We start from the raw sequence: 23,976 nt of genomic DNA on the forward strand, positions 1-23,976 counted from the left end.
ACTTTTGACTGTGACCATTGTGGGAAGAAATGATAAGAGCTACAATAAATGACAATGGCCTTTGCTATTTGGATGGCGAGCAATTTCGAGAATGGTGAGTTGTGTTGGAGTAGCTTTGATCGTCCCCATTCTAATTTTTTTTTTTTTAATTTTGGCTTAGTGAGGGGAATTTTACTATTTTGGAGACAACCTTAAAATAGACTTTTTATTTTATTAATTATGTTATCTATACCATTATATAAACAAACATGGGTTTGGTTCTATAAATCTCTCATCAATGAAGTGTTTTCATAAAATACTCTTTGCATATCTTATTCAAAAAGTAAAAATTAACAAGATTTAAATTCATAATCTCTAAATAATAATTAATTTTTAAAATAATTTTATCACTATATCAAAGTTTAGTTTATTTAAACTTTCATTTAAAAAATTTAAAATTTAAACAGTTAGTGTTAAATGATACCCAATAAACTTTAGTATATGTATAAATGTAGATATGAAGAATGGTCTTAGTTAAATTTTCTTTCCATATAATTAGAAAGAAAAAAGTGAGATACCTTCAGAGGGGGTAAAAGTTTTGGGCAATGCAATTCAATTCAATCCATTTTTGTTGGATTTTGCATTGGGATCAATGATTCAGGGCATAGGGATTAGTGAACCTCCAATGCTTTACAATTTTGGGATTCCCTTTTGAAATGCTGTTTGGAAGACAAGAAAGTTTGCAGAGTTGCTTTTGCCTTTTCTCGGAAAAGTTGAAGGCCGCTAATAATGAAAAGACAAAGGCTGAATAGCATCCAACTCCTCCTTATAATTATTTGGCCCCCAACTTAATCTATCATTTAATTTTTAATTTTATTATAATTATACATTTCAAAATATATGAAAATCTAGAATTCAGGTAGTCGACCTCACATAATGGGATAAAAGCTGGACATCTTTTAAATGAGTGTGCGCGAGATACATACGCACTATCAATGAGTTATTGAAGAAAAAAAAGGAAAAAACAGAGATTGTCAATAAGAAAAGTAATGAGTTGGTCACCATTGACCAGTTGATCAATCAACCAAAGAAAGAACGACGATGGGTTGGTCGCCGATTGACCCATCGTCTCTCTTGACTTGGTTGACCGACCCACTTAGGTTGACCGACCCACCGATCGATGGCGATCATTAATTTTTATTTTGAATTGTGAAAGACTTGTAACATAGTTATTTTTACCATCTTTCTAAAGAGGTTAATAAAATGGGCATTATGTTAGATTTTTTTTTATATTTTTTTATAAATAGACTATCATTAATTAGTATTTTGAACTGTGAAAGATAAGTTGATAAGACTAATAGAGCTAACTAAAGTGATTTAATTAAATTTCTAGATCTAAGTACATCTCAATATTTAATTATGTGTAACGCGAAAATGTATAGAGAATTTGTAAATTATTAAACCGCTTAAAAACACCCTAAGGTTAGGTTATCTCTCTCGTTCAAAATTCAATTTTCTATTTAAATAGAAAATTATAGTTATTTGCTCCATTGGTTACATAAAGTTTATTGAAAGGGAAGAGAATAGAAAATTATAGTTATTTGCTCCATTGGTTATTGAAAGAGAAGAGAGAGAATTTAGTCGGAACATGTAAATTTTTTCATATTACTTCAATTTTAGTACTACCTTCTAATAGTCCGACTATGAAAAAATATTCAAATAATTGTGAAATTATATATTTCTAGAACCCTTTTTAATTATACGTTATATTTTTTATATTAATAAGAAATTAAATCAACATAGTATGCATCATCAAGATAGATCGTTTTTTATTAGATAAATGTGAAAAATTAGTGAAAACATTTACTTGCTCGCCTCATTATGAACCCATTTAGATTGCTTTTGATTAGATAAAATGATTTTAAAGAAAATAAATTATAATATTTAATATAAATAATAATAAAATGATAATTTCATTTTATTATGATCTAATTTATAACCATAGAAGAGGCAATGGGTGGCCGTGGTGGTGGTGGTGGTTGGGTGGCAGCAACTTTGACTCACAATTTCAACAATGTTTGGTTTGCCATCCATCCCCCACATTCCCCTGAACTACCAAACAAGTAAATAATGCAAATTATGGAAGTAAGGAATAATATGGGTAATATCTCAATAGTTGAGGGGGTGGTTCATGCAATTTATTTATTTTATCTAAAGAGATGAACTTCACCGAATAAAAATATTTAAAAAAGATTTAAAAAAAGTCATCCTCAGCCGTACACGTGTCAAGGAATAGACTCCCGCAGCATCTTCGTTGGTAACAGCTGTATCCAATTCAATTTGAAGATATCTATTTTTTAATTTATATAATAATAATATAATTTAAAATATATCATATCATGCCTTCATCACTCTACTGTAATATATTTTTATATATATATGCACAATTATTCAATTTTAATAATTATTATTAAATTAAATTAAATTAAATTAAATTAAATGGGGGAACCATGAAATTTGTGAAATGAATTCCAAAAGCAGCTGAGTCACTGAAATTGTTAGTCTTTCTTTCCATTAATTAATTATTAAATAATAAAAACAGTTGCTTTATTTTCGTGTCTTCCCAAGAAACGCAGGCATTGCCAGGTTCAGAGATTCTTGTGTGTGTGTATATATATATATATATATGTGTGTGTGTGTGGGTGTGACTCGTGTGTATGGCCTTTCTCGTGATCCGGGCAACAGCGACTACGTGATTTCCAAGGAGGGTTTTGGTTCAATGATCTCGATCCATTGCGTATTTTTAGAAGGATAATTGTCATTGGGCGGAGAGCTAGAAAAGTAGAAAGTAGAAAGTAGAAAGTAGATAGTAGAAAGCGAGCTTCACCACTCAAATGCTGTTTTCTGGGGACTTCCTCCCTTCCACTATCTGAATCACGAGGCAATGAAGACTTTGATGGGTTCTTGCAAGGGCTGGACTGGATTTAACTTCGTGGATGGCTTCCTCGGCGCTTTAAAGACAAAGAAAGTTTCATAGCCGAGGTGGGTTTTAGCTTTCATGCCTGTTTATGGGCTTTCCCTGTTGTTTTTGAGTGTTTTAGTGGCTTTAGCTCTGCCTGTATCTGGTAATTTTTGGCCATTTTGTGCAGATATAGGAGAATTGTTGGTTTGGGTTGTGGTTGGAATTTATGGCGGGTGGGTTTTGCTATTTTAACTGATCAACTGGTTTGGATTTGTAGTTTTGAGGTCTTGAAATAAGCCTTTCTCCTACTCCCACTTCGGGAAGGGAAGTGCTACATGCTACAAAGCTCTGATAATTGTCTTGAATTTGTTGCAGTTTCTTTTTCTTTCTTTATTTGAGAAGTCAATTTGTTGTAGAATTTGCAAAATTGAATTGGCAACTTCTCATTTTGCAAACTGCTTTGCTTGGAGACTCTGATTGATGATCTTGTTTTGGTTCAATGATCTCACTGGCTGTGGTATAGATTGACAGTAGTTGACTTCTGAAATCCAGCAGTCATTGCAGTTTTGGTGTTAATGATTCTAGTTTATTTATTTAGACCAAACACTAGCTCTTTTGCCCAAATGTAATTTATTATTATTTTCTGACAAGTTTCTCAATTTTCAATTTTTCCTTTTGCTTCATTTGAGTTTGTAAAATATTGAGGCAGAGGAAAGATATGCTTAGAAATGGGTATGGGGGCTTCCTTTCTTAGGCATTTTCCAGCATTTAGTTTCCCCTTCTGACCTGTTCTTCATTAACCAAAAGGATGAAAGAAAGAAGAATATTTTTCCTAATCAATTACTCGTTTCCTTGTACGAGTAGAAAAACTGACACAGAGATGCAAGTCAAGCGATTGCTAACTTAAAATTAAAGCAGATGTCGCTGTAACCTTCATAAGGTGGACTTGTCTCATTTTACTCCTCTATAATTTTCCCGGAATTATTAAGCCATTAGCCGTGTCAAATGAGTTGAATTGACGCAGATGAAGATTGATGCTGTATGGATGATATTTGTCTAAACAAGATCTTGTACCAGCAAGAGTAAGGATTATGAGCTGCACAGCTCAAAGACGTAGTATTTTGATGGTTGATATTCATTGGGATATCTCTCCCCCGCGGCCCCCTCTTTATATTCTGTTCGATTATTTACGTAGCGAGGGCCAAACTCTAGCTCCATCTAGTTTGTTAATAGGTTAGGTTACACTTGAGAAAGAACCTATCTTTTCTTCCTCATATGATTAATTCCTTTTCACCCTGACTTTTATAACAAAATGTCCTCGTGAAAATTAACATTGGTTATTTTGCAACATCCAATTCTTTCCTCTCTTCTTGTTCTTTTTCACTTTATCCCTACATTTTCTTCCGCACTGGTTCCACCTTCCCTGATACTGATTTTCTTTCTATTACGCCATTATGTTTTAACTTCGAAATATCCCTGATGGTTGCTTGCTGCCCATTGGTGCATGCGGCAGGCTTGTTGAGTTGTTCAAGATAGAAGTGTGACCAATGGGGGGGGACTTGTGACCCAAATGGACCCTCAGGCTTTTATCAGATTGTCAATTGGTTCACTGGGATTGAGAGTTACTGGGACACCATTGAGTGCTGCGAAATATGGAATCCACACATTGTCTTCTTCGTGTTCATGTGAGATCCGACTTCGAGGTTTTCCTGTTCAAACAACATCGGTTCCCCTAATATCCTCTCCTGACGCCGTACCTGATGCTCAGAGCATTTCCTCGAGCTTTTATCTTGAGGAATCTGATTTAAAAGCATTGTTGACACCCGGATGTTTCTATGCTTCTCATGCTTGCCTGGAGATCGTTGTTTTTGCTGGGCGGAAGGGGTCCCACTGTGGAGTTGGCATCAAAAGGCAGCAGATTGGAACATTTAAGTTAGAAGTGGGTCCGGAATGGGGACAAGGGAGGCCGCTAATTCTTTTCAGTGGGTGGATAGGCATTGGGAAGAGCAAGCAGGAGAATGGAAAGCCTGGAGCAGAGCTTCATTTGCGGGTTAAACTGGACCCAGATCCAAGATATGTTTTCCAATTTGAAGATGAGACTAAATTGAGTCCTCAGATAGTGCAGCTCCAAGGCACCACCAAGCAGCCTATTTTCAGTTGCAAGTTTAGTCGAGACAGGTGATATATGATCTCTTGCTATTCATCTTTTTCTTAGTCTCTCTACATGCTGCATCTTACCTTTTCTTTATTGCTCGCAATTCAAATTGGAGCCATACAAGAGTTCAGAAAGAACGCATGATAATTAGGAATTGAAGTGGATAAACTTATTAATGTTTTCTCGAACATACTCCTTTCCAGGCCAATTTCGAGTTTTCTATGCAAAAGTTCATCTGTTTTGGTAACTCTTGATTGTTATTACAAATTTACAGGGTGTCCCCAGTAGACCCAATGAGCGCTTACTGGTCATTTTCTGCCGAAGGTTCTGTCCAAGAGACAGAGAGAAGGGAAAGGAAAGGATGGAAGGTGAAAATACATGACCTCTCTGGCTCAGCTGTTGCTGCAGCCTTCATAACAACTCCCTTTGTGCCATCGACAGGCTGTGATTGGGTTGCCAGGTCCAACCCAGGAGCGTGGTTAATTGTTCGCCCCGATTCTTGCAGGCCCAATAGCTGGCAGCCATGGGGAAAGCTCGAGGTGTGGCGTGAGCGTGGCATCAGAGACTTGATTTGCTGCCGTTTCCGTCTTATCTCTGAAGTCCAAGAGGGAGGAGAGCTTCTCATGTCTGAGGTTTTCCTCAATGCTGAAAAGGGTGGTGAGTTTTTCATAGACACCGATAGACAGGTTCGAGCACCTGCAACTCCAGTACCAAGCCCTCAAAGCAGCGGAGACTTTGCAGCGCTAAGTCCAGTTGTCGGGGGGTTCGTCATGAGCTGCAGAGTGCAAGGGGAGGGGAAGAGCAGCAAGCCGCTGGTACAACTGGCCATGCGACACGTAACGTGTGTGGAGGATGCCGCCATCTTTATGGCTCTTGCCGCTGCTGTCGATCTCAGCATTGAGGCATGCCGGCCTTTCCGCAGGAAGGTCAGGAGGGAAACCAACAATTCTTGGTAAAGATCATCTTCTATTATATGCCCATAGGATGCATATAGTAGAATTTAAACCTCGGAAACAGCCACTTTCCATGCTCTGCTTGAATGTGAGCTTTCCTCACAGACCACCCATAATTGTGGTAAGGCTTGTGCAATGGATTATTAGCCTTGTATATGTGTATCTGTTGTTGATTAACTTTCATGAAGTGAGAAAACCTGACCTGGTCTGATTGTTGTAAAATATAAATGTATTTTTGTTCTTGCCAAGGAAAATGCAGAATTTGACATTTGATTCTCCATGAGGTCTACTTGTTTGCTCCTCTTTTTGGATTTAGCATCAAATCCATTGGGCCTGTTTGGATAAGACCCAATTAAAATATGGATCCGAGAGATCTAGACCAGACCTGATCCACTGGCAGGCCTCCAAGACCAAAGCTCCAGGCTTGTTACAACAAAGCTTCGGCAATGGTGTCCACCTTCCCAACCTGTTTTGTCACACATCAATTAGAGATAGAATGCTAGTACATAAAATCTTGAATATAGCAATTGCTTGTGGGATTAGAGCTTATTGCAATCTTTTGATTTTACCATTGTTGCTAGTTCAATTGAATGCACTAAGGCTGCAGTAAATCTGAACCATCCTTAATTACCGAAAAATAAGAATTTGAGTCAACCCCAAAGAGTATGGAGTTACAATAACTAAAGTGCGGCCTGACTGATTGGAATAAATGCCGCACCCTACATGAATATATCGATTGGAGATGAAATGCCACACAACAAACAATATATCAAGCAAGCAAGCTTCTATTCTAGTATTTTGAGTTTAACTACATGAATTTTAACTTCCCATTCAAGCAACGAGATGAAGGCGGCACAAGAGTAAACTCTCAGGAAGGGGGTGAGCATATATATATATATATATATATAAAATTAGCTGTGAAAATTCCAAACAGGAAAAAAAGGAAATCTTCTCCACTTTGCCTAATGTAGCCACATTTTCACGCCCATGTAAGTTGAGAACAGTTCATAAATCTTTGGTCGAGAATATGCGGCAAAATATGAACCAATAATAAATTAGTACAAATTACATACAAGATGAAATAGTATTTACATTGTACTATGGGTTCCCACAAAATACTGGGTGAAACACATTTGTTTTACATTCCAAAGCTGCATTGCCATTGCCATCAGTTCAGTTTTCCATGCAGCCAAGCTTCCTCCACATTTCCATTTTGCACTTCATGGCAGCTTTTCGTTTCAAGAAATGCAATACCCTGTACCGACCAATGACCACATCCCAAAATTGTATAATTCTAGCTGCTCTGACAAAAGACCACTTCAAGACATGTTTTTTGAAGCAGACTAATGCGGCTTCCTGCTTGCTGGGCTGGCATTGTATGCCTCGGATACATCAGCTCTTTTAGGTTGATCATCTCCCAGATCTTGAAACAAATTTCCGGGTTGCCATTCATTAATGCTTTCTTTCCCATTTTCCTTCACGTCTGCCGTCCCTTTCTCTCCGTTCTATTGCCTGCCTCGACTTACCCCCTCTAGATCCATGTCTTTGGGAGGACCCAATCCCACTAGAAGACTGTCCTTCAAATGCTGACACCAACTCTGGGTCCCCAATACTGCCCGTGTCACCTGAGTCCTTGCTTCCATCAAAATTTTCTTCGTAACTGCTGCCACAATCATCTAGACGGTCACGTGATTGCAGAATAGTTGGAACCTGACCTGAAAAAGGTCGAGACCCAGACAGAACTGATGGCATGTTTGTCACGGATGTATTGCCAGCGGAAGCATCTGCCTGCAAGTTGCCACTAATTGCTCTTAAGTTGCCTTCATTACTTGGTCTTCCACTGTCTCTTTCACGATATCTTTCACGAGGCCGACTGCACATAAAATCATTAACAGGAAAGGGAAAATCTAAATCAAAAGACCATTGTAATTTAACTGTGAGCAAGCAAATATCATAAGGAGATATATTGTTTTGTTTAGTTCTCTCTCTCTCATTAATTATTGATTTTTTATCCACGCTTCTAACATCCTAATCTAGCTTCAAAAGACACAACACCCCTCGATCTATTGCATTTCCATGTTACACAGTTTATTTGCACAATATCAATTACATGATGGAAGTGGAACATGACCATATCAATTTTCAATAATCGCCATCTCATAAAACTTTTTCATGTGAAGATGGTATTGAAACTTTATCTCATCATTTTCTTGCTAGAGGGTTGCTTTTTGAAGGGCATCTAATGTGAAATTTTGCCACATTGTTCTTTTGAATGGATTTGCATTATTAATGTGACTTTTAGAAGTCAATTGATATTATGAAGATAGAATGCTAGAATAGAAATTGAGGTAGTTTAGACATTTGCGAGGAAGACAGATGGAGAACCTTAATCTAAAAGTTAAACCATTTATATTTGAAAAGCTAAAATGAAGCCAGATGGTGTGGAAAGCACTTTTCTTGGGCGGAACAACTATATTGAAGAAGTTTACAAATTCAGAAGTTCATTAGTATTGGAATATTTCATTTTTAATAAAGTTTACTGCAATATTGCTGTGGTGGAACTGTTGCACTTTGTCTGGCAAATATGAAGTACCATCTTCATTTTCGCATCAGAATGGAATGAGAGGTATGGCAATAATTTCTGTTTTTTATTGCTTGGGTGTTTCCCCACATAGTAGCTAGGCTTGCTTAATAGCTGGAGAAGAGAGAATATTGAGGAGAAAAATGCAATGGGCGCCATCTTGTGCCTAATGTGTCGGGAGGCAAAACCAGAATGGATTTGATGCATGAGGAAATCAGTTCTTATATAAACAAACATATTGAGAACCTTAGTGAGTACTAGAATTCAGTGAGACCCTGGATTCATCTACTTTAATTTGTCTGTGTTATCATGTAGGATGTTTGACATGGATTGTTTACCCAGTATGAAGCATGCATTTATGTGTAGGTTAGAAGATAAGATGAAGACAGTAAAAACACACCTAGTATGACTGGAGGAAGGAAACTCTCGTCTTGATGGCCGAAGCCCAGATTCCACTTGCTCTAGTTCACGTTGGAGTTCTCTCTACATTTCACACAAACATAAAGTTATATTATTTAAAACCCATGGCACCAAAACCAAAAAAAAGGTCACAGATACAAAAGATACTAATTCCAAGATATCATTCAGAAAGCAGACAGAGAATGAAATGATGCAATATTTTGACAGTTCCACAAAATGCAGGTTGGAAGCATAACAGATTCTAGACAAAATGGACAGGAGTGCCATATAAACTGCAGCTTTTCATAATAATACAAAGAATTGGCAATAAGCACTAGTTTAGATTCTTGAATTCAAAGTCATGGATATTTTAAAAACATAAGCAATAAATCATTACCGAGAGGACAACGTGGAAAGATGCAACAAAACTATCAAATGGAAGTGAAAGAATGAAAGATGGTAAAGACATCCCAGACTACATGCCAACCCTTGAACTCCACCATGGATTGACACTGGTATGTACACACAAAATCAAATTTTCTTCTATTTCTGCACTAGCAGATACCAGAGGCACCAGCTGGTACTGGTAAAGGCTAAATTCTTCATCTCTCTCTCTCTCTCAACTCTTACAGTCTCTCTCTCTCTTCTCTCAAATCCTCACTCTAACTCTCTAGCCCTCTCTCTATCTCCCTTACTCTTGTTGATGTCATTGCCTCTCGCTATTGTCTTCTCAAATCTGGTAAGTGTGCAATATTTGGTTCTTTGGAGAATCAGAGCTGGTTCTCTCCATCTGTAATTATTACTTTTTTCTTTTTGTTTGGTCTTTGTTCTTTGTTTTTAACTTTTTTGGTTGTTTATCTTTTCTTGACATAGAGATGCCTCAGTATGTTACATTTGCACATATATATGTATATATATTTTTATGTGGTTCCAGCCAGGTAACTTGTAATAGATTTTGAATTATTGGAGTTTTCTCTTGGTTTTATTGTGAACATATTCTTGGGTGGTCGTAGGGAGCCACTATTCTTTGGCCATTGCCTGAAAACATAGATTCTGTCTACGGGCATTACAAAGCAGTGACTCTCTGAGTCCATATCTCAGTATCTGCTTTGCTTAGTATTTGAGTATCTAAATTATTATTATTGGTTTCTCTAAATCTATCTGCAATTTGTATGTCTTCCTGATATGTAGTTTCCACACCAAGAATGAACTTGCTCTCTGGATCCTAGAGTCAACAGCTTCATTAGCACTGACACATCATCAAGAGATTGCCACCCTCGTAGAACAGCCACAACTATAATACTAGTTACTAACTAATCTTAGAGCCAAAACTTTTCCCATCAATTTATAGACACCCTACAACGTTTATTGGACACCTAGAATTCATGTAGCCGATCCAAGTAGTGGGATTAAGGCTTATGATTATTGTTGTTTTTGTAGCCTACAAGGCTCATTCACCTAAAATCCTTTAATTCCATGCCCCCAGCCTTTTGGAGCAATGAAAGTGCTATACTCTCTCCTCTCAGAAGAGTCTTTTTCAAAATGATCTTGCAAAAAAAAGCACAGATTTCCACAAAGTTATGATACGGACACATGAAATATAATTTTGAAAAGAATGAGGATAGATGTCTTAAAGAGGCACACCAAAAAAATTATAAAATTTTATATACTTGTATAGCTATGTCTAACAATAATACCCATAAATTAAAAAAAAAGAGCAAGAAACTCACAAATCAAACAAGATTGCAATTAATATGGCATTACAATTTAAAACATCAATCAATGCGCAATATTTATAAATACACCAAGAAAATAAGTATCTTTTACATAAACCTGATTTCAACCAAGTTATCATCATTGGACACGCAACATTGTGTCTGACATATATTTCTTCATCTTCACAGAGAATTCAGTTTTATTGGGTCAATGTTGGAGTTTGATATGTCCCCAAGGGTCATTATTAATGAGATGCTAAAGTTGCTTATTCAGCATGTATTTTAATATGTTCGATGAGTAGGTGTGTTGGGTATGGATGCTGCACTCATTTTTGAGTGTCTGCTTCATAACACCTCTCATTGTTTCTTTCTTTTTGCAGAGATAAACACCTTTCTTAGATAAGTAAAAATTTAATTTAAAAAAAATGATTGATTAGAGGAATATGGCAGGATAACTTCTGCTTCAGTGGGCCAAAATCTCAGGCATGGATGTGACGGATTTAATTTTGAACTTTATAATGAAGTCACACTTACTTTTTTGCAGTTAACACAGAGTACACACCACAAACACAGATATAACAATATATAGATGATTATGGTGTAGTCAGAAGTTAACAATAGACTGCTGTGACTGCTAAGAAATCAGATAGTCTTCCTTGTCTCTCTTGCTCATGCATTGATATGCGCACACATCATTTTTTTCCACTACATCCTAGGATGTAGTGGAAAAAAATGATGTGTGCGCATATCAATGCATGAGCAAGAGAGACAAGGAAGACTATCTGTATAGCACACTCAAGGAAAGGTATTCCATAAATACACAAGAAAGAACATGTCAAAAAAAACTCTAATATCCCTGATCCACAAGATATTTAGGAAACTCTGAGCATATTCTTTGACTATGCAACAGGTATAATTATCAAAAGGCACAAACAAGGTAACATATATGGATAGATAAAATTCTAGGAGAGCATGTCCTCTGGTCTTGCCTGTGCTTGCTTCTCTTTCTCCATATCAAGATGATGACGAAGCTCTCTTGTTTTTGCACGCTCGAGTTCCAACAACTGCTGTCTCTCAATCTCTTTTTCTACTTCAGTTGCCCTCTCTCTAACAAAAGGAGTCCAGTTAGTTCTAAGAATCTCCTATTCTTTATCACTGTGAAAAATATCAGAATTTTGTAGCAAAGACGAGCCAGAGGTCAGTAAGTAATACCTATCAAGTTCTTGAAGAAGTTCTGCTTCTCGTAAGGCCACCTCTTCCAAATATTTCAAACGTCCATGTCTTACAAGAAGCTTTTTTTGCCTGCGGGCTAGTATCTCTTCCCTGAGTTTGGACTTCTCTCTAGTAGGGAGTATCATGCAATTATATTAGACTTAGAGGCAAAAAAAAAAAAAAAAAAAAAAAAAGAAACAGATTTGGACTTAAGCAAGTATTCTTCAAATGAAGTATCCACCAGGAAAAATAAAACCAGCATAAAAATAGCTGAACACGTTAACTGATCCAATATCTGCTATAGAACAAATTTAACATAATTGGAGCAGGGAACAATAAACTCATAGAAGATCACATCCTGCTTCTAAGTACAGAAATGCTCAAATATATTTCAACACACAAAAAAAAAAAAAAACAAGCGTGATTATTTGGTTCTCATTGATGCAATAACAAGTGTCACCTTCTAATTTTAGACTATAGAACGTTTTGTAGAAGATTTCTTCATAGCCCTAATGTATTGCACTATTAATTTGTTATTGAACTGTTGGTTTTGTGTTTCCTAATGAGGCCCAAGGCTGTGACGATTTTTCGGGTGGATTTTATCTTCATAGGCTTCAGCTCGGGATTGAAGAACCCAAGTCTGTCACCACTTTTAGGCAGCCCATTTTAGAAGCCGGGCCACAAGCCCTATTCCCACTTTAGAGGAGAAATGGGCCTTAGCCCATTTGCTCAAGTGGGGGGAAGCCCACTGTTTTGAGCCCAAAAACCCATTATCTCCTAAGCTCTAAGCCCACATATAAAAGGCCCGTGTGCGGCCTATTTCCTTGGTGTCTCTCTCTTTATCTCGGTCGAACCCTAGCTCCTCTCTCTCTCGTGTCTCCTTGCTCCTTCGTGGTTTCCTTTCGTGGATGATCTTCCATGGCTCCGTTTCCATCTCGGTCCGATGCCTCTTTCCATGTTGAGAGGCCGCATCTTTTCTTGTTGATTTTGGCCGATTTGCTGTCGATGCGCATGCCCTATTTAGGGGTTTTCAATCATCCATTTTCGATAAGCTTTTCTCTTTGCTTTGTGCTTTACACCCTTTGTCTTTGTGACCGATCTACCTTCTGTGGTAACCTACCTTGTGTGGCTTTGATCGATTGGGTGAGAGAGGGTTTCGTTTGTGTTCGGCCGAGAGGTGTTGGGGCTTTCTGGGTTTTCGATTTGAGGGATTGTTTGAGGGTTTCGTTGTGGCTTGTGGTTCCTATTTGTTGGCGTTAGCAAAGTGGTGAACGGACTCACAGATCTGAGCCTTGGACGTTATTTAAACAGGGAGTTTTTACTTCGTGTTCATCTTCTTGTTGCTGTTATCAGTACTTTGTGTATTATTCTTTATATTCGATTAAATCTGGTTCGATGTTATTGCACTAACCCTATTGTTTTGTAGAGATTTTTCCGCAACAATTGGTATCAGAGCCTTGTGTGGCTCCTGGGTAGTGCTTGTTCAAATCAGATCTGAAAAACCCCATCGTTTTCAGATCCGATTTCACGGTGAGTTCGTTCCATATCAAATATGATCTCGGTTCGATTATTCTTTGCAGGTTGTGAGTTGGGTCGAAAGGACTCTAGATCTGGATCCAGCAAGTTGTGGGTCATCTCCCCGAGCAACATGTGGTTGCTTACTCGCCTGCTGGCCAGCGGTGTGTGAGCTTGCAGGCGGTAGCGCGTGAGGCAGCACGTGGGGGTCGGGGTGCCCTTCTTTTGTTCCAGATCTGATCCTGCATCACTCACAGATCTCAGTCCCGAGATCTGTACTGGTAACTTCTGTGGTTTTAAATTCTGTAATTTTTCTTTTCCAGCATCTAGCAGGTCATCGTGTGGGGGTGGCCATTAGGTTTTGGGGGTTATCCTGTGGTGGTAACCATTGCTTGTTGCTAGAATGTGATTACTTGTGTTAATCTGTGTGATTATTGAAATTGCTAAGTGCTTGAAAAATCTTTTACTAATTGGTCTTTGATTCTTTGTGAATCTGCTGCCTAAGTTTTTTTTTTAAAAACTTTGTGTCTCCTTGGGTGCATATCTAATTCCTTATACTCTTGTGGCTGTTTTTTTTTTTAAAACTGCTTACTGTTTTAAAAATTGTGCCTAGTATATCAGTATTATCCCTCTTTAAAATCTGCCCTTGATTGAATCTGTTTTGTGCATACACATTGTTTAGGATTCAGTGTGAAAAACTTAGCGTTTTTTGTAGGTTGCACTACTTATTTGTGTCAAGCATATACTTAGTGAATATGTCCACACATTTTGAATTGGGGGTTTTCAATGGAAAGGGAGATTTTTCTATATGGCAACAAAAAATGAAGGGAATTTTAGTTCAATAAAGAGTCTCTAAGGCTATAGATGGAAAATATCCCGAGGGTACTAAAGAGGAACTAAAACTTGAAGCTGATAAACTTGCCTATACTTCTATAATCTTGCATCTCTCTGATTCAGTGTTAAGAAAAGTAGGAAAACTTAACACAACTAAAGAACTTTGGGAAAAATTGGAGAAATTATATGTTAAGAAATCCACCCCTAATAAGCTTTATTTGCTTGAAAGTTTCTTTAGTTTTAAGATTGACCCCTCTAGGGACCTAGATGACAACTTAGATGTCTTTAACAAGTTGGTTCAAAATATCATAAATTGTGGTGAAATGGTGTCGGAGGAATATAAGGCAATTATTTTGTTAAATGCCATTCCTGATACTTATAAATAAGTTAAAAATGCCATTAAGTATGGTAGGGACACGTTATCACCTGAAATTGTCATAGATTCTCTTAGGAGTAAGGAATTGGAATTAAGGAGTGAGAGAAAATATGGTGAGGTCCACATGATGAGGGGTAGAACTAAGAATCAAGAGGAAGGTAGCAAGAAAGGGAAGAGTAGGTCAAAATCCAAAAATCAAGGGAAGGGTACGAAGTGTTATGGTTGTAGGAAAACTGGACATTTCATTAAGGATTGTTATGCCAAGAAAGACAAACAAAAGGAAGAAGCCAATGTAGTGACCCCCTATGACCCTAGTGAGGTATATATGCTTCTAGATTCTAGTGCAAAATTAGTGGGCGAGGACTATGTGTCTGTCATTCCATTTTAGGGAGGGTTGAGTATCCTTATTTCCACCACCTTGAGCAAGGTGGAGATTCCTACCCTAAGTGGAAGGATTAGAAATATCCTTAGCCTAAGTGGGAGGATGCAGTAGATCCTTAGCCTAAGTGGGAGGATGAGGTAGATCCTAGCCTAGGTGGAGGATGAATCCTAGCTTAAGTGGGAGGATGAGAGAAATCTTACCCCAAGTGGATGGAGAGCTAGCTCATATTTATGCATTTGTTGCATTTCCTTTGTGGATGATATGCATTTGTTGCATGTCCTATGTGGATAATATGTAAGTTCATGCATTTGTTGCTTGTAAGCATTTGTTGCCTATCTTATGCATTTGTTGCATGTTTATGTTTTTGTTGCATGTTTATTTCATGGGTGGATGATTAGGATTTTGTTGCATGATTAGGCATTTGTTGCTAATACATGCATGTGTTACTTAAATTGTGCATTTGTTGCTATGTTATGCATTTGTTGCATGTTGCCTGTGTGTGCTGATCTCATTAGGAATCAAGGTGGAGATTGTTGGTTTTGTGTTTCCTAATGAAATCCAAGGCTGTGACGATTTTTCGGGTGAATTTTATCTTCATAGGCTTTGGCCTGGGATTGAAGAACCCAAGTCCATCACCACTTTTAGGCAGCCCATTTTAGAAACCGGGCCACAAGCCCTATTCCCACTTTAGAGGAGAAATGGGCCTTAGCCCATTTGCTCAAGTAGGGGGAAGCCTACTATTCTGAGCCCAAAAGCCCATTATCTCCTAAGCTCTAAGCCCACATATAAAAGGCCCATGTGCGGCCCATTTCCTTGGTGTTTCTCTCTCTCTATCTCGGTCGAACCCTAGCTCCTCTCTCTCTCATATCTCCTTGCTTGGCCGATTGCTTCCTTCGTGGTTTCCTTTCGTGGATGATCTTCCATGGCTCCGTTTCCATCTCGGTCCGATGCCTCTTTCCATGTTGAGAGGCTGCATCTTTTCTTGTTGATTTTGGTCGATTTTCTATTGATGCGCATGCCCTATTTAGGGGTTTTCAATCATCCATTTTCGGTAAGCTTTTCTCTTTGCTTTGTGCTTTACATCCTCTGTCTTTGCAACCGATCTATCTTCCGTGGTAACCTACCTTGTGTGGCTTTGATCGATTGGGTGAGAGAGGGCTTCGTTTGTGTTCGGCTGCGAGGTGTTGGGGCTTTCTGGGTTTTCGGTTTGAGGGCTGGTTTGAGGGTTTTGTTGTGGCTTGTGGTTCCTATTTGTTGGCGTTATCAAAGTGGTGAATGGACTCACAGATCTAAGCCTTGAACGTTATTTAAACAGGGAGTTTTTACTTCGTGTTCATCTTCTTGTTGCTGTTATCAGTACTTTGTGTATTATTTTTTATATTCGATTAAATCTGGTTCGATGTTATTGCACTAACCCTATTGTTTTGTAGAGATTTTTCTGCAACATGAACCTATGGAACTCAAAAGCCTTCTATTTTAATAAATAAAACAGTTACTGTATATTATAAAAAGCAACTCCAAAAGAAATCCACAAAATCCTAGAATTCGTTTAGAGATGAATCAATGTCACTTGAACTCCTACTATAAAAAAAAAAAAAAATCCTAGAATTCGTTCAGAGATGGATCAATCCACAAGATTTTTCTTTCAAACTAAAAATGGGGCTTCAATTGCAAAAAAAGTCATTCTGTGAACAGGCATCATCAAGTAAGGCCCAAAGGCTCTAAACATTTTCAGGGTGCATGCAAAATGCCCAAAACAGATCTGTCAATTGAAGTCAATAACTCTCTAACCATGAAAGTGAATGAGAAGACGATTAATCAATTCTCCATCTTTCTCACATAGGCAACATAAATCAACATGACTTCACCTAATCTTAAGTAGATTATCAATGATAATGAACCTTGCCTGCACAGCTGTCCAAACAGAAAATGCACACCATATGAGGATGAAAAACCAACAGGCCTTTCCAAGAGACGAAGCAATCCAGTGTCCATCAATTTGCAATAAGAATTCAGATTAAAACAACCTGACCTGTGTTGCTATTGCAAAGAATCATTTCCTACTTGGTTGGAGCATGGAATGCAAAGTACACAAGTCCCCAACCCCAATTTGAAATCATTCAGACTCATGTTTGCACACTCCTGGCTTTTAGCTTTGAGATAACCCTAACTATGCTCATTTATTCTGCACCACCCTTGCAAGGGCCAGTAAATCAACTTTTAGCAATCTCCATGCAACAGGTGACTCCAGAAACAAACTCTCTCCTCAGTCCCCTCCTCAAAGAGATAATGGCTCCTGGAATTCACATACCTAGAGTGGATTCCTTTCCAAGGGAATTAAACCTCTAGCCATGACCCACTCCCATGAACAAGCACGCTTAGTCATAATCAAATCTTGCCCCCCTCCCCTGGGGCGAAAGAATCTTACACAGCTTATAAATTAAAAACCACTTCCTAACGAGAGAATGATTTAAAATCTGAGACCTTTTAGAGGGATGCAGAAGCTTTGTCAGTCACCACTCACCAAGGAACTCATAATCTGATCCCTACAGGAAGAAGTGCCCTTTTAACACCTTTTAGTTGTGGAAACAAAGCCTGCTTTTTACTAGAAATTTTTTTCATAAAAGCACAGAAAACTGAAAAAAGTGTTAAAATGAAAAAAAAAATATTAATTGCACACATGAATGTTAAAATTTACTAATATTAATTTTATAATATAAAAAGATAAAAAATATAAATAAATAGCAACATTGATTGACGATAATTATTTATTATATGATAATATTATACATCTAAAATTGATTATTAATCAATAAAATTAATAATAATATCAAAATATTATTATTATAAATAATCAAAACAGTAATAATTATAACAATTGATAAACAATAAATAGTCAAATATCATTAATAACAACCACACCAATATTATAATATTTAAAGAACAAATAAAAACTATAGTCAATATCATTAATGATTGTAGTGGTGTCCATATTTTTCACAAAACTGGTTTATTGTTTGGTTTTGGTTTGGGTTTGTGATGCAAAAAACCGTAAACCAAACTGTAAACCATATTACATATTATGTTATGTAATATGTATTATACATTATACATAATATAAATATTATATTTTATACATTATATATAACATATATCACATATTATATTTATAACATATATCATATATTATATTTTTAATATAATATAATATACAATATAAAGTTCTAAACTAATTAAAAAAAATAAAAAGATGGATCTTTGTAAAAAATAGGGATCTGCTGCAGATGCTATGTTCACCTGTATCTGTTACAGTATCAGGTTCAAGAAAATAAGTACTAAATAGAAGCAATGGCCAAAAAAAAAAAAAAAATGTGTAATATAGAAATTTTTATTAATCAATTGGAATAGAAACAATTAAACAAGGCAGCAATGGCTGCAGGATTAAGAATTTGGTAATTGGTTTCTATTAGTGACAACTCAAGTTTATAAAAATATGAAACTCTTATTTTGCTCAAAATGTGGTTTGAACCAATCCAAAGCCAAACTGTCCAAGATGAGGCAAAGGGGAAATCTAAAAATTGGCAGGGACCATAAAAGGATATATGACACACACAAAGTGGCATAATGATTTAGCAATTAAGCTACAGACCATTCTCATGACTTTGAACATAAAACTGAATCCAGACCTTTTCTGAAATGAAACAAAATTTGTTAAAACAGTTCCCTATCACCAATGGGCATCTCATCCAGCTCCCACATCTGTAGGCTATCCTCACATAGCAACTATAGCAAAATCCTCCACAACTCATAAAGACCTTTAAAACCCATATGAACTCATCATCCAACACCTCAAAGGGAAAGCAACTAAGAAGGATCCCACCACAACATCCTCCTTGCATATGATCCTTGTGTCATAAAATAAGAATCCCATCTGCACTCCATATTTCCCCTAATGCTCACAAGTCTTCCCTCTTAGTCAACTAAAAAAGAAAATATATCAGACACCCACTCCAAGTAAAGTTTCAGCAACAAGCTTATCAAGCACATTCTAACCCTCCATACTCCAACTAATAGTGTTGATGATTATAGAGGAATAGCAAACAGTTCCCTCCTATTCGTACTCCCTCCCTAAAATGCACTATCAATTCCTCAACTCACTTGACTGGTTCTTGACCTGGGCTTCTTTGCAGTTTCCTAGCTGAGGACCAAGAAAGCCCACTGACATAGCAGTTGCGAAGAAGTGCATGATATCTAACCTTGCTCGTCCAAGTGGACACCTATAAACTGAAACTCTTTGGCACGTTTGGTAGCCGGGTTCAAGCTTGGTAATACAGGACATGGGTGTAATGCAGTGGTTGGTATGCAAAAAGGACCAGGATTAGCTAATCCTCAGGTAACTTTATCCCATGGGCATGGGATAAAATTGTCCTGCCCTCCCCTGGGATTGTTTAATCCTGATGCATTGTTTGAGGTAAGACAAGATTTCTGGAAAAAATTCCCCATGTTGTTTCAGCACAGACTGCACAGTGATATGTAATGGGCAGTTTACATAGCAAAAGTGACAGTTTGGTAGTTTGCTTACACATAAATGTGCAGTCTGGAAATTTTACTTTTTTGGATAAAGTAATACCTCATTCAAGCCAAACAAGAGTTAGTATTACCTTGAGTAATACCTCCTACATTGTATAACATTATTTTATCCCATCACTAGTTTATCCCATCACAAATTAATACTGGTTGCAAACGACCCGTTAAGAGTGTTAGGAACTGAAGTGGAAATGTGATCCATGTCCTTCCCATGGGACAAACCACCTTCCACCACTTCTTCATTTGACTCCAACATAGCCACCTAATAACAAATTACTAATCCTTCTGACATCTCATGCTCCAGCAACCCAAGAGCTCTTGTACTAATCGACCGGCTACATCTGACTCCTCGAAGGTTGTTAACACCCAGCCCATGTCCACTATTCCTCTCTAACAACAATGGCCCAATGTCGGTCAGCACCTATCACCACCCCATGGGAAGAAATAGCCAATGTCCCCGTAATCCATTCATAAATACCCAACAACTGCATCTTCATGTTCGCTAATCAACACGACCCCTGAAGACAAGGAACCGTCATTCACAAGCATATACCCTTTCCATGCACTCCCCTCTAGGAAAAAGAATGCACAACATGACCAGCCAGATAACTTGTCAATTGGAAACCAACACCTATACCCCCTCCCCCCCCCCCCCCCCAAAAAAAAAAAAAGGAAAAGAAAACAAAACGAAAATAACCTTTGTCCATCTCCAACATATTTTTCCATTCAAGTTCTATCACAATAACTATAGCAGAGGGATTGGATCCTAGTATCACAACCAGAGGGCTAATAGTATGCCATGGGCGTTCTCTAGGTTCTTGCAAGTTTACCGATCCAATGACTAAGAATGCATGTGCGCTCCTATCCAAATGTCTTGTTTAAATAGTCATATGCTTGTTGCCTAGGGAAAAAGGCTAGCGTTACATGGGTAAGCGAGGCGCGACACAAAGGCATGCCCTAGGCCTGTGCCAATGTGGTATCAAATTGATGCTTAGTGGTAGCATGGAGGTGTGCACCAAGAAATCTTGGGTTAAGGTGTTGACAAGTACGTAGGGTGCATCGGGTGGCTACAATAGGAGACGACACAAATTGGAGGTAATAACATGCGAAGTACCCTTGAGGTAAGGGAGTAGGCAATGGTTCACTTAGGAGATGGTGATGCGCCAAACCCTCTGTGGGAATGGAGAAGGCAGGGGTCACCGTGCATCGAGGGCACTGTGAAATTGGGTGGGGGAGAGAATGTCATGACCCATGATTCCTAGTGCCGAGGGCCAACAATACTCCATGGGTTTTCTCCAGGTTATTGCAGGTTTACTAATCAAATGACTATCAATGCAGATGTGCTTTGATTCAGATGCCTTGTTTAAAGAGTCATAAGCTTGTTGCCCAAGAAAAAGGACTGCCTTGCATGGGCATGGGAGGCGTTGCATGGGGGCATGCACCAAGCCTGTACACTAGCCACTCATTTGGAGCTCAATTTAAGCTAATTACTAGATCAAGTTTTATATTGTGATTGACTGATTTTGTGAAAATATGATCGCCAAAAGATAAAAATGTTGAGGAATTGTATCTCTTCTTGTGATTTCACTGAGATAACAGTAAATTCGCTGGTGTAAAGATGAGAGGCAAATTGAATACCACTATTACAGAATGCAAGTGTGATAAGCATGTTCTGATGCTTTCAAAGAATTACTCAAATGAGGGAATGCACTAAAGAGTAATGAATCATGAACAGAGGTCTAAAACTACTGGGGAAGGAAAACTGCATAGAGGCATTGTGATAGGATAACAATAAAGCTTTGATGAGGAGTAATCATCACATCTGTCCATTGGTTATTATTCTTTCTTTCCTTTTCTTGGAAAGCAAATCTATTGACTTAAGTGTGCTGGAGATAGAAAAACAGTGCATACAGGGATTCAATGCTGTCCTTGATTTGCCGAAGACGGTCATCATCCTTCCCATAACCTGCAGGGAAAAATGGCATGGAAGTATTAACATAAATAACTAAATACCTTATGGAAGCATTAACATAAATAACTAATAAAGGTATTGTCACAGGATAGGATCTGTCAATTTCATCGGAAAAGTTTCTTACTTGCTAGACATGGGAGTCGAGACAATTCCTTCAGATTATTAGATGACTCCTGTGCCATCTGCTCTTTCAGAATAAGGTCTAATTCTATTTCAGCTTCTTCAAGCTCCTACAATGAACTCAAGTTGAATTTCTTAGCAAAGAAAGTCGAGATTTCATAGTATAAAGATTTTCACCAGGAATACCAAGGCTTACCGTAACCTTTTGGTCTATTTTGTTTGAGAAGAAATCAAAGTAAGACTGAACAGAAGTTAAATTGGCAAGGACCTGACAAAGAACAATAGAAATTACCAAATAGGTACAATACCTCAAGGAAAAGGACAATCAACCCAGAGAGAGAGAGAGAGAGAGAGAGAGAGAGAGAACTGAGGTTGCAGAAATTTATACCAATTTGTATTTTCTTTTGTACACGTACAAAATTAGTTCTCAGAAATCTAAACAACATATAAGTCATCTTATTTTCCTACATAATTCTTTCATAATAAAATAAAAAAGTCAAAGGAATGCACTGAACAATGTTGATTAATTATTTGAAGTAAATGACGAAATAGAGAGCAAGAAAACCACACTACCTTTGTATTCTCTTAATTTTAAATATATTCTAGAAAGGAAAGTTCTCACATGTATGATTGAAGTCATTATGATCCATTTTACTTAAGTTAAAAACACTCAAACAGGCCATTCTTAGTTCTTAGGTTTTGAGACTAGAAAATATCATAGTATATACATTTTTTGAAATTTGTCATTCTTGGCACTTGGCAACAAAATGGTCTACCGGATAGGTCAAGGTCACACCTTAGATATGCTTGCTCACAGAAAGCACAAGCTACAAAACAATAACACCAGGCCTTAATCCCACTAGGTGGGGTTGGCAACATGAATTCTATTCGGCAATCAGTTAGATGGTGCAAGATAACTTCCCAATTTATTATTAGATGCTGTGAAAGTTACTGTAGCTTATATTTGTAACTAAGCCTTCGAAGCCAGCCCATCCTTGCCCACAAAAATAATGGACTCAGAAAAACTTCATTAGGCATTTTCAAGAAATGCACTTCATATTGAGTCCGGATGCTTGGTGTTTAAATGCACAAGCTCCAGACCCATGCCTCTAGACCCAGCCATGAAGCACCACAATACTTTAGACCCTTCATATGTCAGGGTCTAGACCCTTCATAATTTTGCTCAAAGAAGCACCACAATACTTTATTATTATTATTATTGTTAGAATTAGTATATTATGTATAGTGTTGTATGTTGAGTTATATGGTTATAATCTAGGGCTAATCTTATATTAGAGCCCATGGCCTATTGTATTTGTATATATAGGTGTATAATCTATGAGTTTAATTAAGTAGTATATACATATTAAAAGCTAGGGTTTTCTTCCTAAGCTTCACATGGTATCAGAGCCAAAATACGAACCCTAGCAGCCACCATACAAACCCTAGCCACCGTTGCTGCAGTCGTCGCTGCCCACATTGCCGACGACCATCATCGTCGCCGCTCACGCACACCGCCATCATTGTGCTTGAGCTATTGGTCTGCAGTGGGTCTTCACCGTTCGGCCACTGATCACGCACACCGCCACCACCGTTGCGTTCATCGGCCTTTGATCTGTTGACCCCTGGAGGATCATCGCCGTTGCCGCTGCCACACGCCGCCTCTCTCGCACTGTTCATAGAGACTTTTTTTTGCTTCGATCTCTCTCCAGTGCTCCGATCGCGACGCCGTCTTCACCATTGGACTCGCCTCCTTCAGTCCATCCCAGTCCCAGTGGTTTCGTCGCCATCCGCTGCCGCCGGTCACCGGCATCCGTCGTCGGCCGTCTCCAGCGTGCCTCATTCTCTATGCTGGATCATCCAGCCTCTTTGTTTGGCTATTTTTAACCCATTTTGTTTCAGATTTGTTGATCATGTAGGGCTCCCTTTTGTCTAACATGGCTGGTACCAGTAAATCTGGCTCATTCTCTGGTATTTTGTCTCCCTCTCCAGCCATTGCTAATGAGAAGTTGATAGTCAGTTCCAATTATATCTCTTGGTCTAAGATGGTTGAACTATGGTGTATGGGTCAAGGTTTACAGGATCATCTAATGCTCTATTGTGCAGCCTCCTATGGCAGTCAATTGATCATTCCCTTCATTCGATCTATACTAACTACACCATGTGCTGTGAGTTATGGGCTCGGGCTAAGGCACTATACACTAATGACATTCAACGTCTATATTCAGTGGTGT

The 23,976-nt window shown here is 38.0% G+C and overlaps 2 protein-coding genes across 5 annotated transcripts in view; one reads left to right on the forward strand and one right to left on the reverse strand.

Moving 5' to 3' along the window:
* Positions 1 to 2,632: 2,632 nt before the first annotated feature.
* Positions 2,633 to 6,332, forward strand: LOC127814285 (uncharacterized). Its single transcript, XM_052355703.1, has 3 exons — positions 2,633 to 3,021; positions 4,455 to 5,119; positions 5,371 to 6,332. The coding sequence occupies exons 2-3, from the start codon at positions 4,512 to 4,514 to the stop codon at positions 6,050 to 6,052; spliced, it is 1,290 nt and encodes a 429-aa protein (XP_052211663.1). The 5' UTR covers positions 2,633 to 3,021; positions 4,455 to 4,511; the 3' UTR covers positions 6,053 to 6,332.
* Positions 6,333 to 6,982: 650 nt separating this feature from the next.
* Positions 6,983 to 23,976, reverse strand: part of LOC127814284 (uncharacterized) — a 159,081-nt gene continuing 142,087 nt past the window's right edge. For 3 of the 4 annotated variants that reach the window (XM_052355701.1, XM_052355700.1, XM_052355702.1), the window contains 7 exons: positions 21,939 to 22,010; positions 21,747 to 21,852; positions 21,562 to 21,616; positions 11,957 to 12,085; positions 11,734 to 11,851; positions 9,031 to 9,113; positions 6,983 to 7,922 (listed from right to left, as the gene is read on the reverse strand). In XM_052355701.1, the coding sequence (XP_052211661.1) occupies positions 7,502 to 7,922; positions 9,031 to 9,113; positions 11,734 to 11,851; positions 11,957 to 12,085; positions 21,562 to 21,616; positions 21,747 to 21,852; positions 21,939 to 22,010 (984 nt within the window). In that variant the 3' untranslated portion in view covers positions 6,983 to 7,501. Of the gene's footprint in view, positions 7,923 to 9,030; positions 9,114 to 11,733; positions 11,852 to 11,956; positions 12,086 to 21,561; positions 21,617 to 21,746; positions 21,853 to 21,938; positions 22,011 to 23,976 lie in introns of those variants that run through there. The other variant, XR_008026325.1, reaches the window with a different exon arrangement.

Source organism: Diospyros lotus, chromosome 12, assembly GCF_014633365.1.
Source record: "Diospyros lotus cultivar Yz01 chromosome 12, ASM1463336v1, whole genome shotgun sequence".
NCBI classification, from domain to species: Eukaryota; Viridiplantae; Streptophyta; class Magnoliopsida; order Ericales; family Ebenaceae; genus Diospyros; species Diospyros lotus.

What these genes read in the sequence shown, in the direction of transcription:
- LOC127814285 (XM_052355703.1), top strand. Translation starts at nt 4,512, where the DNA reads ATGGACCCTCAGGCTTTTATCAGATTGTCAATTGGTTCACTGGGATTG. An exon ending in TGCAAGTTTAGTCGAGACAG is followed by an intron (nt 5,120 to 5,370) that starts GTGATATATGAT and finishes ACAAATTTACAG; the next exon opens with GGTGTCCCCAGTAGACCCAA.